The sequence below is a fragment of the Lontra canadensis genome, unplaced genomic scaffold (assembly GCF_010015895.1).
Source record: "Lontra canadensis isolate GAN:19392208 unplaced genomic scaffold, GSC_riverotter_1.0 scaffold1, whole genome shotgun sequence".
Classification (NCBI taxonomy): Eukaryota; Metazoa; Chordata; class Mammalia; order Carnivora; family Mustelidae; genus Lontra; species Lontra canadensis.
In genome coordinates, this window is record NW_022630995.1 from 130,300,816 (window position 1) to 130,315,578 (window position 14,763).

Below are 14,763 nucleotides of genomic sequence, written 5' to 3' on the forward strand. Positions count from 1 at the left end.
GGGCTCTGAGTGACAATTCATTGGGAGACTCTGGTCTGAAATCCTGCATCCTCCCAGGACTGAGAAAGGAAAAAGCAAAGACATTTTGAAGAAAAATCCTAAAAGAAAGATAAAAGGTAGGAAAGTGTGGGTCTGAGGCATTCACACTTCATCATTCCTTCTACAAAGTTGACTGGTACCCTCGGCGCAGTGTTCACCAGATGTGCTGGTGAGGAGCAAGACAGACACTGTGGGGCCTGCTCTGAGCTCATTCTATTGGTGTCATTAAATGAGCAACTACAGTGGTGTATGGTAAGTTCCCTGGTAGGGCAGAGCTTCGTAACATGTCTGAAAAAGAATGACATAAGGGATAATTAAAGCTAAATCTCTGGGGATGAGACTCAGGCTTTGTAGGGTCTAGAAACTCTCGATAATTCAACTATGCAGTAAAAAATGGAGTCATTGGGGTGGGGCAGGGTAAGTGTAGGATGCTAGGTGAGCACATGGTTCTCAACACTTAGAGGACATCAGTATCACCTCTTCGCTTCTTAAGCACAAATTGCTGGGCTCCATCCTCAGAATTTCTGATCCATAAGTCTGGGGTGTGGAGAGGCCAAGAATTTCCAATTCTAACAAGTACCCAGTGATGTGGATGCCATGGGTCCCGGGGACCACATTTTGAGAACCACTGTGGTAGCACCAATTATTCTAGCTGAGAGAGCTGAACCAGGTGTCCCAGAAGGAGTGATATTTGAGGTAAACTGCAAAGGCTGATGGGGGTTAGGGAGGTGTGTGAGAACATAGAAACACTGTCTGAGTGTGTGGTGGACAGAAGATGGAGGAAAGGTTTCATTCAGAGGGAAGTACTGAGCAAGGGTCCAGACATAGATCTGCAGGGCTGACGGAATGTTCACAATAAATGGCTACAACCAGGTCATGGCGGGGTGGGGTAGGGAACACTACAGTCCCACTGAAGAATTTGGGATGTATTTTAAGAGTAATGACTAGGTATAGGGTGTAATGAGATGTGTAAATTTTTGTAAATTTGCAGTGAGTACATTATTGAGCTTGGGTTAAAGGTGGACAGAAATGGAGAAAGTCCAGTAAAGAAGCTGTTGCAGTTTTCAAGTAAAAGATAGGAGAGTTTGCAAAAGGATGAGAGCAGTGGTAAGGAGAGACAGGACAGATTCCAGAGGCCTACAAGGTAGAATAATAAGATCTGGTGACTGAATGAGGGTGGAAGCAGGGGAGAGGGAGATGAGGAATGAAAACCTGACTGGATTTGGTAACAGGTGTTAGTAATGCCTCTCTCACAGGTGTTAGGGTGGTCGGTCAGTGGCAATAGATAATGAGTTTGGACCCACTAAGTTTGGGGTGCTTGGAAAACCCTTATTTATTTTAAAAAAATTAAAATTTTATTTATTTATTTGACAGAGAGAGACAGCGAGAGAGGGAACACATGTAGGGGAAGTGGGAGAGGTAGAACAGGCTTCCCGCAGAGCAGGGAGCCCGATCCCAGAACCCTGGGATCAGGACCTGAGTCAAAGGCAGATGCTTAACGACTGAGCCACCCAGGTATCCCTTGGAAGACCTTTAAATGGAGAGGTTCAGGAGGTAGATGCATGATCTGGATGGAGTGCGGTACGAGCTGGAGATAAATGTGTGGCTTGGTTACCAGCATGGAAATGACAACGGAAGGCATGGGTATCCAAGGGGACTAGAGAATGAGCAGGTAGAATGAGATAAATGGAAGGAAGCTTGGGTTCATGGGTTTCTTGGGTTCTGGAGACTCTGATGGCTGAAGCTGAGATAGTCCTGTTCACTGCAGGATGAATGATCCTATTCTGTCTCAGAGGTGGGGTTGAGTAATGTGAGAGAGAGAGGTTCGGAACTGTCTACATATGAAGGACACAAGATTGCTTCTTGTTATGTCTAGGACAGGTGCCTTTAATCTTCCTCCCCTGCATGTGGCTAGAAGAGACCACGAGGAGCTCTGCAGGCTGGTACCACCAGACCACATCAGGGTCACCGCTGGGGGAAGGCAAGGCTACACCGGGCCGATTTAGGATTCTCAAGCACTGAACTCTAAACCAGACCTCTAAAGATATGAAGCCTTTGGCTGCCATATCTGCCTTTGCTCTTGAGGAAAACACTTGAGGCCAAAGACCCTACTCTGGGTGAGCCGAGGTGGGGACGGTGGTGGGGCGCCTCTTTGTTTTCCCATACATACACGACTGCTGCGTGTATGGCACACTTTCTGTTACTTAGTTTGGGGCCGTACCTGTAACTATAGGGACTTGGGTTAAATAAAAAGGGGAGGGGGGTCCTATCCGCAGGGAACTTATTAATAGGGATGTAACAGACATTTTTTAATCCAGTAACTCAGGAATAATGTAGAATGTAGTTGTAAACGGTCTACAATTGTAGATATCAATGTAATATTGAACTGAAAAACAAAACAACAAAACCTCCCGCACCCGTTTTTCTAGCTTTTATTCTCATTCAGGAGAGAGCGAGAACTGCAGGTCCCTCACCCCCCACCCCAACTTAAACTACGTAAACCACGTCCCCGCGCATCCGACGGGACAGGTCCTCACAGTCCCTTCATCCCACGGGGCTTCTCCAGCGCCCCGCAGAACGCTTGCCGCTGCTCACTGCTGCCACCATGCGGGCAAGCGTAAGAATGGAACATCCGTCCCTTCTGTTACTGAATTCAGACAAAGAAATGCAGAATAACAACTTTCCCTATTGATATTCTTTTCCCTCTTTCATTCCCTCACTTCCTCTCCCCTTTTTCCTGTCTTTTTCTTTCTTTCAGTTTCTTTTCTTTTCTTTCTTTCTTTCTTTTTTTTTTTTGAGGGAAGCACACTTTAGAACACTATAAACTTACAGTATTAGCATCTAAACAATTTCTCTTTTTAAATTCACCAGTGGCCTAATATTGTGGGATTTTTTTTTTTTTCAGGGTGAACGGTGGGGTTGGTTCGGGTAATTTTTCTCACTTTTTTACCAGCTTTGATTTAGGCCACACAAAGAAGCGGGTAGAGCCTAATGAGAAATGAGCTGAGTACCAAAAGTAAAGAAAAACCACCTCTTTGCCCCCTCTATTTCAAAGAACCTATCCACTTCAGATGTTAGAATCTGTCTTAATGATTTTTAGATGTCTTTCCTTGCAGATTTGACATCATCCTTCACAATTTAACTCAGCATGGCTTAAATTTCAAACAATGGTGTTAATCTACTCAATCAAATTATATGGTACTAATTAATAAACTACAACACATTCTCTACCAGAGTATCATCTTACTCATGTTTTAAAAGAAGCAACAACTATGGTGAATTAAATAAAATGAAAAAAAAACCTTCCACTTTCACAACTGTTTGTCTTTTCATATCAGGCAGAATAGGATCCTTAGCTCCTGAAAAGCCTGAAGGGATGGATGACATCTCTATATTTGTCCCTACTGAGGTTTATTGGACTTGATAAATCTTGTATCTCAGCTGGGGAACCCTGGATATCTGATCCGAGTATTTATAACATAATTGGAGAAGACAATTGCTGGTACTGTTTTTTGCTGGTGTATCACACTTGAAGACCTAACAGGGAAACAGGATCCCCACCCACCTCTGGTGTCATCAGAGAATCCAAGAGGAGAAAAGGGAAATGAGACGTGCTCTTACCATTATCGTTGCCTTGCTTGATTTCCTCTGCCGTCCGATCTATTAATACATACAAAGACCAAACCACACAGGTGATCGCAATTACGTGGAATGTGACCGAGCAGAATATTTTCCTCCTTTCGCTCGTAGTCATCTGTAGTTTCTCCCACTGCAATCATAAATGAACCACACAACACTGAGTTTCTAGCTAGGGAATTTTGCTCCCCATTTATATCCCAGACATACACCAAAAATGGAGGAAAATCATAAAATATCCACAATTTCACACAACATGACAACATTCAAATAAGTCTTGTGTGGCAAAGATACGGAATCATAACCCCTGGAGTTATATATAACTTAAATATATATTAAAATGAAAACAAATATCTTCCTGTTCTCCAAACAAATTAAATTAAGTAATTTCTGTTTCACTAGCCTGTAGTCTCCTTGTTTGTGACACAGATGAGATAGTTTTACAGTTGGACAATTTTTAGAAAACATTTCCTTTCAGGTTTCTGCATATCACTTCCTTGTGGTAGATTATAAATAGTAATAAATAGATTCTTCTTGGATGAATACTTAATTAGATACAGTGTTACATTCTTGAACATATACATTAACAAGTGTTTGAATGGCTGAATAATATCTGTGAGAGAAAGTTACCATCTGCTCACAGCCCTTGTCCTAGAGAACACATTTTATCATCTGGCCAATGGGAGAAATTTCATCCTTTGAAGCACAGTCTTGATTTGCTGCTACTATTACTCTCAAAATCACTGTCCCTTAGTCAAACACTCCTCAGAAAGTTGAGGGCTGCTCCCTTCAGGGACAGAAGAGAGCCACAATTTTCACAGGGTCAAGTTCAGGTTTATATGAAGGAATGTGTCCATTATTTACTCTGGAGAAACATACTCTCAAAATCTGAATGCCTTGACACCTACTGTATCATTTCATTTCTGGGTTAGGAATTGTGTCTTTAGTTTTCTTTGCACTATTTCTTTTTTTTTATTATTATTATTACCATATAATGTATTATTTGTTTCAGGGGTACAGGTCTGTGATTCATCAGGCTTACACAATCCACAGTACTCACCATAGCACATACCCTCCCTGATGTCGATAACCCAGCCACCCCATCCCTCCCCTATAACCCCCCAACAACTCTCAGTTTGTTTCCTGGGATTATGAGTCTCTTATGGTTTGTCTCCCTCTCTGGTTTCATCTTGTTTCATTTTTCCCTCCCTTCCCCTATGATCCTTTGTCTTGCTTCTCAAATTCTGAGATCATATGATAATTGCCTTTCCCTGATTAACATTAACTTATTTCACTTAGCATAATACTCTCTAGTTCCATCCATGCTATTGCAAATGGCAAGATTTCAGTTTGGGTTTTCTTTTTTTTAAATTGCTCTTTGTATTATTTCTAAAGAAAAATCAAATCCCTGTGATCTGATGTGCCAAACTTTTAAGAAATCATCATATTTCCCATTCTTATTATGCTCTTGCTAAAGCAAAAGCTTTAGAACTTCAGATGACCCTATTCCTTTCCCAGGGCTCCCACCTATAATTCCATACCCAACTCAGCCAAAGGCAAGAGGGCATATGTTACCGCCCTGTAAGTCCTGGCCATGCCACCCGCTTGGAGGCATGAGTGAAACTGCTTAACTTCTCTGGGCCAGTTTCCTCATCTCCACAAGTGGCAGATTATGGCATAGGTTATGATGGAGAGGTTTGGGAAGAAGATACATTCTTCCCTTTTTCTTTTACCAACAGACTCATTCTGTGAGGGTTGGCATCTTGCCCAGCTAGAAGCTGCTTTCCAACCTTCCCCAGCAGAGGTCGGCAATGACTGGTTTCCACCAATGAGATGAGATGGCAATCTACTGGGGTATCGAGTTTTTGTCTTCCAGACACAGGAGCTGCCTCTTCTTCCTTCCCTTCATTTTCTCTTCTTTGTTACCTGGAATTCATAATTAAAGGTGGGAATCCCAACAGCCACCTTGCAACGTCAAGGAAAAGTCTTGAGAACTGGGGAGACCTCAGTCCAACAAGCCATGTTTCATTTCTGGATGCCCACTTATATGGGAAGAAAACAAAGCTCTGCCTGATTGAGTCATTATTTCTCAGGACTCAGCTATTTGCTGTCAAGTGCAATTCCTGATAAAAGAATTAAATTAATACTTCCTAACTTCCCTTCCAGTCTGACAATTAAGATCCTATAATTTCATTAGTAAGAAGGTACAGCACTTAGTGCCTGATCATCATGTTCAGGAAAGGTTGGGAAACACTTTAGAGAAATAAATGTTTCATTTCCAAACACCATCCATTCCCCTCCTACTGGCTCGTCGTCAACACGGTTTTCCTTGTAAGGAGTTCTTAGAGCGAACTAAAAATTTTACACTTCATCTTGTACTTTTATTCCCTTAAACTATATTTTGTATATTATTCCAAATAAATAATGGAGAAATCTTGGTAATGCAGCTCTGGGAAAACCAGGTGCTTCAATCTAGGATCTGTTTTTAATTAATCAGCATTGAACTGAGAAGATTTTATTATGTGTATTTTAGCTTTTATCCTAAGTTCGCTCCAATTTTGTGAAAGATTGATTTTTGAAATTCTTTTTTTGTCATCCATCCATTGTCACGTTCATCTGAATAGCCTATATAATTATAAAATAGAATATTATCATTTGGCAATAGCATTTTGTGATTTAGTAACTTTTGTGAATTACCTTATAGTCAATAAAAAAATGCAGGATGGTGCAGAAAAGTGGCTTTACATATTCAAATTTCCCAAATGTTCCCAGGGGATGAAAATACTTTCAGTAAACAGAATATCCAGACTAAATCAACACTCATTTGCAAAACTGGCTTGAAAAAGAACCTTAAGAATTGTGTCTTCTTTTATCTAAGGAGCATTTTGACAGAGTGGCTGAAACACATTCTTCAAATGTAATGAGCCCCAGAGAAAGAAACATCCATGGGGCTGACAGGGCTGGACCAAGCCATTTGTAAAGACTCCTTCTGCTTCCAGACATTAGACTCTCCTAAGCTGTCACTTCCTGAGCTCCGAGCATGTTAAGGGGAAGTGAAGTGCAAAGGGACCACCAGACTCGCCTGCTTTCCCTTACAAATTCTTACAGGACTGCTCAGGAATTGGAGACAGCACACAGGTAAGTGCAATGCCACAGCGCCCTCTCCCTGAAGACGACGTCACTGCACCCAATACTCCGCACAGAGCGCCAACAGCAATCCCTGTATTTTTAAAAATGTTCAGCCATCTCCTCGTGTTTTCACGTTTGTAGCTGAAGTTTGAATACGTTTTTCAAGGCTCTACACTGAGGAATGGATCGAGAGGGCAAGGATAGAAATCTTACTTTAACAAAGCTGCCGTGGAGGGGCTCTGATTTAATATTTGGGATGCTGAAATTTAAATACCACTTCACCCAAGGTTTTGTGACAAGACAGTGATAATCTGCCCAGATGCACACAGCCTTTGTACCTCCTGTCCAGTTCTATGAAGCAGTGTGTGCCGAGGTCCACATGAGCCCAGGTATGATGTTGACCTTTGGGATCTCTCTGAAGGGACGGATGAGAGCTTTCCCAGTGTCAGGTGGCTGGGTGGGTTACCTGCCACTCAGCAGCAGTGTCAGCCTGGCCTGGGCACTTGTTCCGGGTGCAAATTCTCATTTGGAGAGTTCTTCTAGGTCCACTTAGGAGAGGACTCTGTGTTGGCCTTGCCCACGGGCACACAGAAAATGTTAGCGTTTGTTCCGTCACAGATGACACACAGCTCTCTGTGCCTCATTTTTGCCTCCTGGCTGCAGGGCAGTGGGCCATTGCCTTTCTTCCTTAGGTTACTCAGGCTCCTGTCAAATATCCATCCTCAAGTCCCTCAGTTTTAAGAGGACACATGTGTCTCCAGGTGTACTCAAGGAAGCTGGTGTAGCTGAGAAGCCAGCAGACCCATTTCCTGCCCTGAGGGACAGCCATGCACCACAACATACCACTCTGATTTCTTCAACTCTTTACGCTGCCAGCTCTCCTGTCTGACCCCCATCTGTCGGCAGGTCCTCTTTAACTCATTCAAAATGGGGGATAAGCTAATGTGGGCCAAGCCGCACATCTTAGCACCTCTGACACAGGTGATCTTGCACCTTGCTGTAGGCTGTACAATCTCTAGGTCTTTGGTACCTGTTTTATTGTTCTTGCCCTTTGGTTCCTTACTGAAACCCCTCAACAACAGAAAGAATTGAGCAGAGCTCTGTTATTCACTCAGAACTATACAACTAGATTTTTTCTGAGGACTTCCAAATTGAAGTATAAATTGATGCAAACATTGTTTCTGTGCAATTTTCCATTCGTGCTCACTAAATCAAACTGTGCAGGTTTTCTAGTTATAATTACTTGTATTTGCATTCTGTCCTAAAATATAAAATAAAAAATACCATCCAATAAGAATGCTGTCAATCTTCGTATCAGTGGAGAATAAATGCATTTCACTTGCACAGTAGCAAGGTACAAGGGCTGGGGACTGCTTTACTCCTCCATTTCCTCTTCTTCCTTGACGTATTTCCAACTACATTTTCTAACTTTTTAAAAAATTTTATTTTATTTTATTTTCAGTGTTCCCGAATTCATTGTTTATGCACCACACCCAGTGCTCCATGCAATACGTGCCCTCCATAATACCCACCACCAGGCTCACCCAACCTCTCACCCCCCACCCCTCCAAAACCCTCAGTTTGTTTTTTAACATCCTTAGCAACCAGAATTATCAGCAAGTCTATTGAATGATGGAGCAAATAACAACCATTAGGTGGCGCCAGGTCCATACCGTAAGAGTAACCAAGCCTTCTCCCTGCAGAGAACGAGACTCAGGAGCTCCCAGTTCTTTCTGGTCATTTCAGCAACCCAGCATAAATGCAAAACCACACCTAACTGTCCCTCTGGTCATAACACTTTTAAAAATTCTGAACCTACTTATCATATGGTAGAGTTTTACTGTATGTGCGTGAAAATAATACCCGGGACAACACATCTAAAGTTGATTACATTATCTGCAAGCTTTAGTAAGATACACTCTACCGAGGATAGCAAGTAAACCCTGCCAAAGTTCTGAAGCTTCCTATATTGGTGAAGTTTCTAGAGGGCCCATTGGTGTGGGGCAGTGGTTCTTTTTTTTTTTTTTTTTTCCCCAAGATTTTATTTATTTGACAGAGCAAGAGAGCACAAGCAGGAGGAGTGAGAGAGGGAGAAGCAGGTTCTCTGGTTCAGCAGGGAGCCGGATGTGGAGCTCCATCCCGACCCTGAGATCATGACCTGAGCTGAAGGCAGACGCTTAACTGACTGAGGCACCCAGGCACCCAGGCATCCCTCTTTTTTTTTTTTTGATTGAAAAATAGTTGACACGTTACATTAGTTTGAGGTGTACAATATAGTGAGTGATTCACAAGTCTATACATACCCTCTGCTCACCACAAGTGTAACTACCAACTGTCACCATACACTATTATTAGGCCATTGACTATATTGTATCCTTATGCTGTACCTTTGATGCCAGTGACTTAGTCATTCCATAACTGAAAGCCCGTACTTCCCACACTCCTGATCCGCCCACCCTCCTTCCCGCAACCATCAGTCTGCTCTCTGTATGTAAGGTCTGTTTCCCACGGCAGGGGCTCTTAAAAAGTGTTCCCCAGAAGCATCAGCTTGGGTCTTGTTAGTGTTAAATTAATTGAAGAAAGAGGCCACCGGGCTGAGGTGGCTCTAATGGCATGGCAACCTGCCTAAGCCAACCCAAATCTAACCCTATACCTGCCTGAAGGCTCCGAAATGGAAACCTAAGGACAACCAGTCACCAGCAGCCAACTAGACTATGAGCTACCGCCAATCAGACGACTCCCTCTCTCCGCTCCTGCACCTTCTCTGTACGTCTCTCCCCTGGATCCCGTGGATAAAGCACTCCCAACACTTTCTGGTTCTGGACTGCCTGATTCAAACTAGTTTTGTTCAGATAAACTCTCAAATATTTTAATATGCCTGAGTTGAGCTTTTTAACATTGGAAATGCAATGTTTTGGGCCCGCACCGAACTTACTGAATCAGAAACTCTGAAGGCGGGGCCCTACAACCAACGCTCACGTGATTCCGATGCAAGGTGGACCTTGAGAAGCACCTGTCTCCTGACACTTGGCAGAGTTGAATGGCATCTAGGCTAGAAAGAGCACTAGCCACTCCCTGTCATAAACTAATTAGTAGTCCAGGAAAGGGAGATCAGCATACCAGTTTGGTTACCTGGCTGTGATATAAATATTTCAGGTTGAATAAACAATCTCAAAATCAGTGAATTTGTTTGAAATAAAATAATTCAATGTTAGCTCATTAATCACTAAACTGTTTCATATTTATTTATTTATTTAAAACTATTTCATTTTTAATTTTGATTTCCAAATTAGTGTTATGGCACATGAGAACATATTAAAATCTTATTTTCTTAGTTATAATTCAAATACTGTGGGAGAGAACCAAACAGAGTCTTCACATTTATGAGGCATAACTCTTGAGACCTTAATGAATCCTCAAGTTCACAGATATGCCTTGGTAAATCATTTCTCTCTTAAAAATGGGTTGAAAAACCCTGAAAGAAAATTGTGACCTCTTCAGGCTTTAGGTAATGTATCTTTTTAAGCATTTTATTTATTTACTTGTCAGAGAGCGTGAGTGCACAAGCAGTGGGAGTGGCAGGGGCAGAGGGAGAAGCAGGCTCCCTGCTGAGCAAGGATCCTGATATGAGACTCAATCCCAGGACCCTGGAATCATGACCAAGCCAGAGGCAGATGCCAAATCGACTGAGCCACCCAGGCGTCCCTCTTTTAGTGATATTTCTACAAACTTTATAGATGGGAAACAAGACAACCAGACTGAGATGTGGAGGGTGGATAGTTGGTTCAGTTCACTGATTAGTTAAGGTGCTCATTATCTGACACAAGTGAGAAAGCATCCATGATTCAAACTTGTCCCTCAAGAGAATTACAAATAACTGTGCCCGTGGATCTCCTGGTTTTCCTACCAAGATCCCAATCCTCAAGTACTATATCCGTAAACGTCCTGTGTGACTACTCTAATCTCCTGAAATCATCCTCCCCCTCCCCCATAGTTCCCTCTTCCACTTTGGGTCCACCTCTGATGCGGTTGACTTAACATCTTTCATCTTCCATGTGAAGGGGAATTCTCTATTTTTGGTTGAATGTAGCTCCTCTGTTTCTCTTGACAACAGGACAAGAGGAATGGTCTTGTACTGCAAGAGGGTTTAGGACCCATATCCCAAAAAAATATGCAAGCACAAAGAGTGAGGAGTGGGTCATGTGTCCAGATGAGCCTTCCAAACCTCCAGTGAAATGCAAGTATAGGATTAACAGCTGCCATCTTGGGATCATGTGAGCACATGCTGATTTAGAGTTGGGGAAACAATCATGGATATCCAGGTTGGGTAAAGATAATACTGCAAGTAACTGGCAGTCTCTGTGAGAAATGGTTTATACATTTTTTTCCACAAAGAGGAGGAACACCTGGAAATTCAAATCAATCATTTTACTACCACTCAGTTTGTCTCCTTTGGGATTTAGAGTTGCTGAATAATGGACATTACCTGAACACGGAGGGCAATAAAAATTATTCCGTTTAATAAAAAATATTCAGTTCTAGGAATCTTTTATAAGTAGAAGTACTTGTCAGACTTGGCTGTCTAACAGAATCCTCTGGGGAGCTAATTCTCAATCTCTACACCCAGGCCTGGCTGAATCCAGCACTGAGGAATGAGCTATGCAGTTTCCAAGTTTACTGTGTCTGAGATTCGAGGGGCACTTGTTAAAAAAAACCGAGGGCTCTGGGTTCAAATTCTGACTCTACCGCTAAGTGCGGTAGTCTTGGGTGAGTTATTTAAATTCTGTCCTTCCATTTCCTTTCCTGTAAATCGTGATAAGAATAGTACCTATTTTACAGGGTCAAGTTAAAGTGAATTAAGTACACGTAAGTGCAGATCAGTATCATGTACTTAACAAGAATTCAATAAATGTTAGTGACTATCATAACTTGGAACTTGCAGCGTCATATTCAATTAAATCTCAATTGTCTTTACCTTCTAGATTAATGCATCATGTTGATAACATAACCGAAGGGTGAAGAATGGATGAGCTGGGATTTGTTCACACAAAATTAAGGCAGTCAAAGCCACCCATCCCCATCTATTTTCCAAGTACAAATAGATTTGTTTGTATTTCTGAATGATGAATCTCATAGCAGGGAAAAACAGTCTGTTTTTGTTAACTATTTGTACAAAGAAGGATAAGTGGATAATTTACTCTTCATAAACTAGGTAGAATCATTCAAAAGGCTGCACAATGATAGCTTCTTTTCTGTTAGGATTGAAAAAAAATACATGACACGTTGCGATATATGCCTGGTTAGTTTTCATTCTTTTTGTTTGAAAATTCAATTCAAAATGTTATGTTAAGGCTTCCCAAAGAGATGCTGTTCTGGAAGACGGTTTTCATAAAAGGCTGAAGAGACTCAAACATTCCAGATAAATGGAAAGCATTAATGTGGGTGTGTGGATTATAATTATGTCTTTCCTGAGTAAAGGCGAACAAGAGAGCCAGCCTGATAGGAAACATCCAGAAACATGACCCTTGGCTGCTATTCTAGCTTCATGATTGCACAACCCAGGAAATTACCTTCTTGGTAACGTGAGAATTGATAAGTGAAAGAAATAGCTTATTCTCCTCAAAAGGTGATTAACTTGGGTTTCTACACACGATGGCTCTTAACATTTGCTTTTCAAAAACAAACATTTTTTTTTGGAGGCTGACTGATACAATAGTACTTTACTGAGAAGAGTTGGTATGACTTTACAGCATTTACAATAGTACTTGGAAACAGCCTGGTTAAGTAGAAAAGTAGAGGTGTTCTATCAGGGCAAATCCAAGCTATCCCAAAGAAATCTAAGCATCACTGAAATACCTTTGTAAAGCTCTAGAAGGTGCACTTATTTAAAGCAACAGTAGTGAAAATAAACTGTATCAATATGACTGTCACATTAGTTTACAATGTGAGTAATAAGTTAATAAGAATCATGCTGATGCAGACAGAAGTGTAAATTACCAGATGGGAAACTATCCAAATGCAAAGACACTAGTAGCATTAGAGGCCAGGCGAACACAGATGTTGTAAAGAAGCAGGGGGAACAGGGAGAGTCGGGGTAGGAGCAGGGGTTCTGAGTGGGAGGTGAGAAGCACGACGTGCCAGTCAGGTCAACCAGGCAAGAAGCCACGTGCCCAGAGAGGCTCTGGAATGAAGTTTCCGAGACAGACTCTGGGGTCAGGTCCACCTGGATCAGAGCCATGGGCAGGAAGTCTCCGCTGTCTGATTTGGGGCAAGTGACCTATCTCCTTAAGCTCCAGTTTTCTCATGGGTAGAATTGGGATGATGATATCATCTCTTATATAGGGTATTTGTTAGAATCATAGAAAATAACATCCATACATAGTTAGCATTAGTAAACCCTTGAGTAAGCCAGGGGTCCCTAACTGGTTTATGAAACAAAGCTCCATATGGCTCTTAGGCCCACCGTAGTCTCAAAAATATTACTAGTTTTTGAATTCCTTGAAATGTAACAAACTCAGTTTGCCTTCGTCCCCACCACCCTGTTTGGTTTACAGCCCTCTTACTTGACTCATTTATATTACGGACTTGCTGCCTGTGGGCAACTGAATTTGTGACCCTTGAAGTATTAGCATCAGTAACCGAAGTTTTTTAGAGACAGAAGCCATAAGGTAAAAAACAGACATCCTGTGTTTTCTGAATCTTTAAGAGCTGTGGCTCTTAGGGGTGACTCAAGGAGTCTCAAGGGCCACTGAGTACTAAAAGATGCTCAGAGGGAACAATCTAGAAGACCCAAGTTACTGTACTGATGTGCTGGTATGAAAACTGGTATGTGAGAATATCAATATTACAGGTATAAATAGACTAAAAAATATGGCCAGTAAATCCAAAGTCACTTAAATATTTGTATAAAGGATATTAGCTGTATTACATTCAAACTTATCAGGATTACAATGTTCTCTTTTCATAGAATGTATATTACATATTAAATGTATATCTACATATACAGGAATTTGATTTTATATGAAACATTTTTTTTCTTATAAACCTTTTCCTGATCTCTCATTGTTTCCTCTCAAGGAGTTCATGAGAGATGAGGTTTCCTTTAAGTTTCGAGCAAGGTATTTGTAGTTTCAGGGGAAAAAAAGAATTGCTGCTGAGTAAAATCGTCCACTAGAGGGTGCAATGATATCACATATGAAGATGACTTGGGCAGGACCAAAAAAAAAAAAAAAGAAAGAAAGAAAGAAAGAAAGAGACGGACAAGTTAAGTCTGTCTAGAGGGGAGAGGTGGTACTACTCTCACACATGGGCATTGGAGTTGATATGGTAACAGTTAAAATGGCAAATTCTGAGGCTCTGTCCCAGATCCATATGGGGGGGGGGACTTAGGAATCTGCATTCTTTAATAATCACTCCAACTGATTTTTCTGTATGCTGAAGTTTGAGGATTACTTCTCTGAGGAAAGAAAAATTTAGGAAAACACTTTAGAGAGAAACTGTAGTTCCTAATATCCTTTCAGAAGAGTGAAAATATTTCCACCTCCCTATTACCACCCCTTCCCCCCACCCCCAAATAACTCACCTAAATCTGGGTTGATTATTATGGTCACATAAGAAGACAAATTCCTTACAGACTTAAGAGATGCACTTAAAATTTATTTTAAGGGGCACCTGGATGGGTCAGTGGGTTAAAGCCTCTGCCTTCAGCTCAGGTCATGGTCCCAGGGTCCTGGGATCCAGCCCCGTATTGGGCTCTCTGCTCGGTGGGCAGCCTGCTTCCTCCTCTCTCTCTCTCTCTGCCTGCCTTTCCGCCTACTTGTGATCTCTCTCTCTCTCTGTCAAATAAATAAAATCTTAAAAAAAAAAAAATTAAAAAAAATTATTTAAAAATATTCCACCAATACTCAGTTGTCTGTTTCCTCTTGAAGTTCATGGTGAAAAATATCCTATCATACACTG

General features: G+C 41.6%; 1 protein-coding gene and 1 long non-coding RNA gene across 2 annotated transcripts in view; one reads left to right on the plus strand and one right to left on the minus strand.

Moving 5' to 3' along the window:
• MARCHF1 (membrane associated ring-CH-type finger 1) overlaps positions 1 to 14,763 on the minus strand; it is an 863,493-nt gene that overhangs the window by 13,164 nt on the left and 835,566 nt on the right. Inside the window, exon 5 of the mRNA XM_032863636.1 lies at positions 3,661 to 3,808. Within this exon, the coding sequence (XP_032719527.1) occupies positions 3,661 to 3,808 (148 nt within the window). The remainder of the gene's footprint in view (positions 1 to 3,660; positions 3,809 to 14,763) is intronic.
• Positions 1,749 to 3,340, plus strand: LOC116871154. The gene is made up of 2 exons (XR_004383339.1): positions 1,749 to 1,834; positions 3,156 to 3,340. It is a non-coding gene; the product is annotated as an uncharacterized LOC116871154 (long non-coding RNA).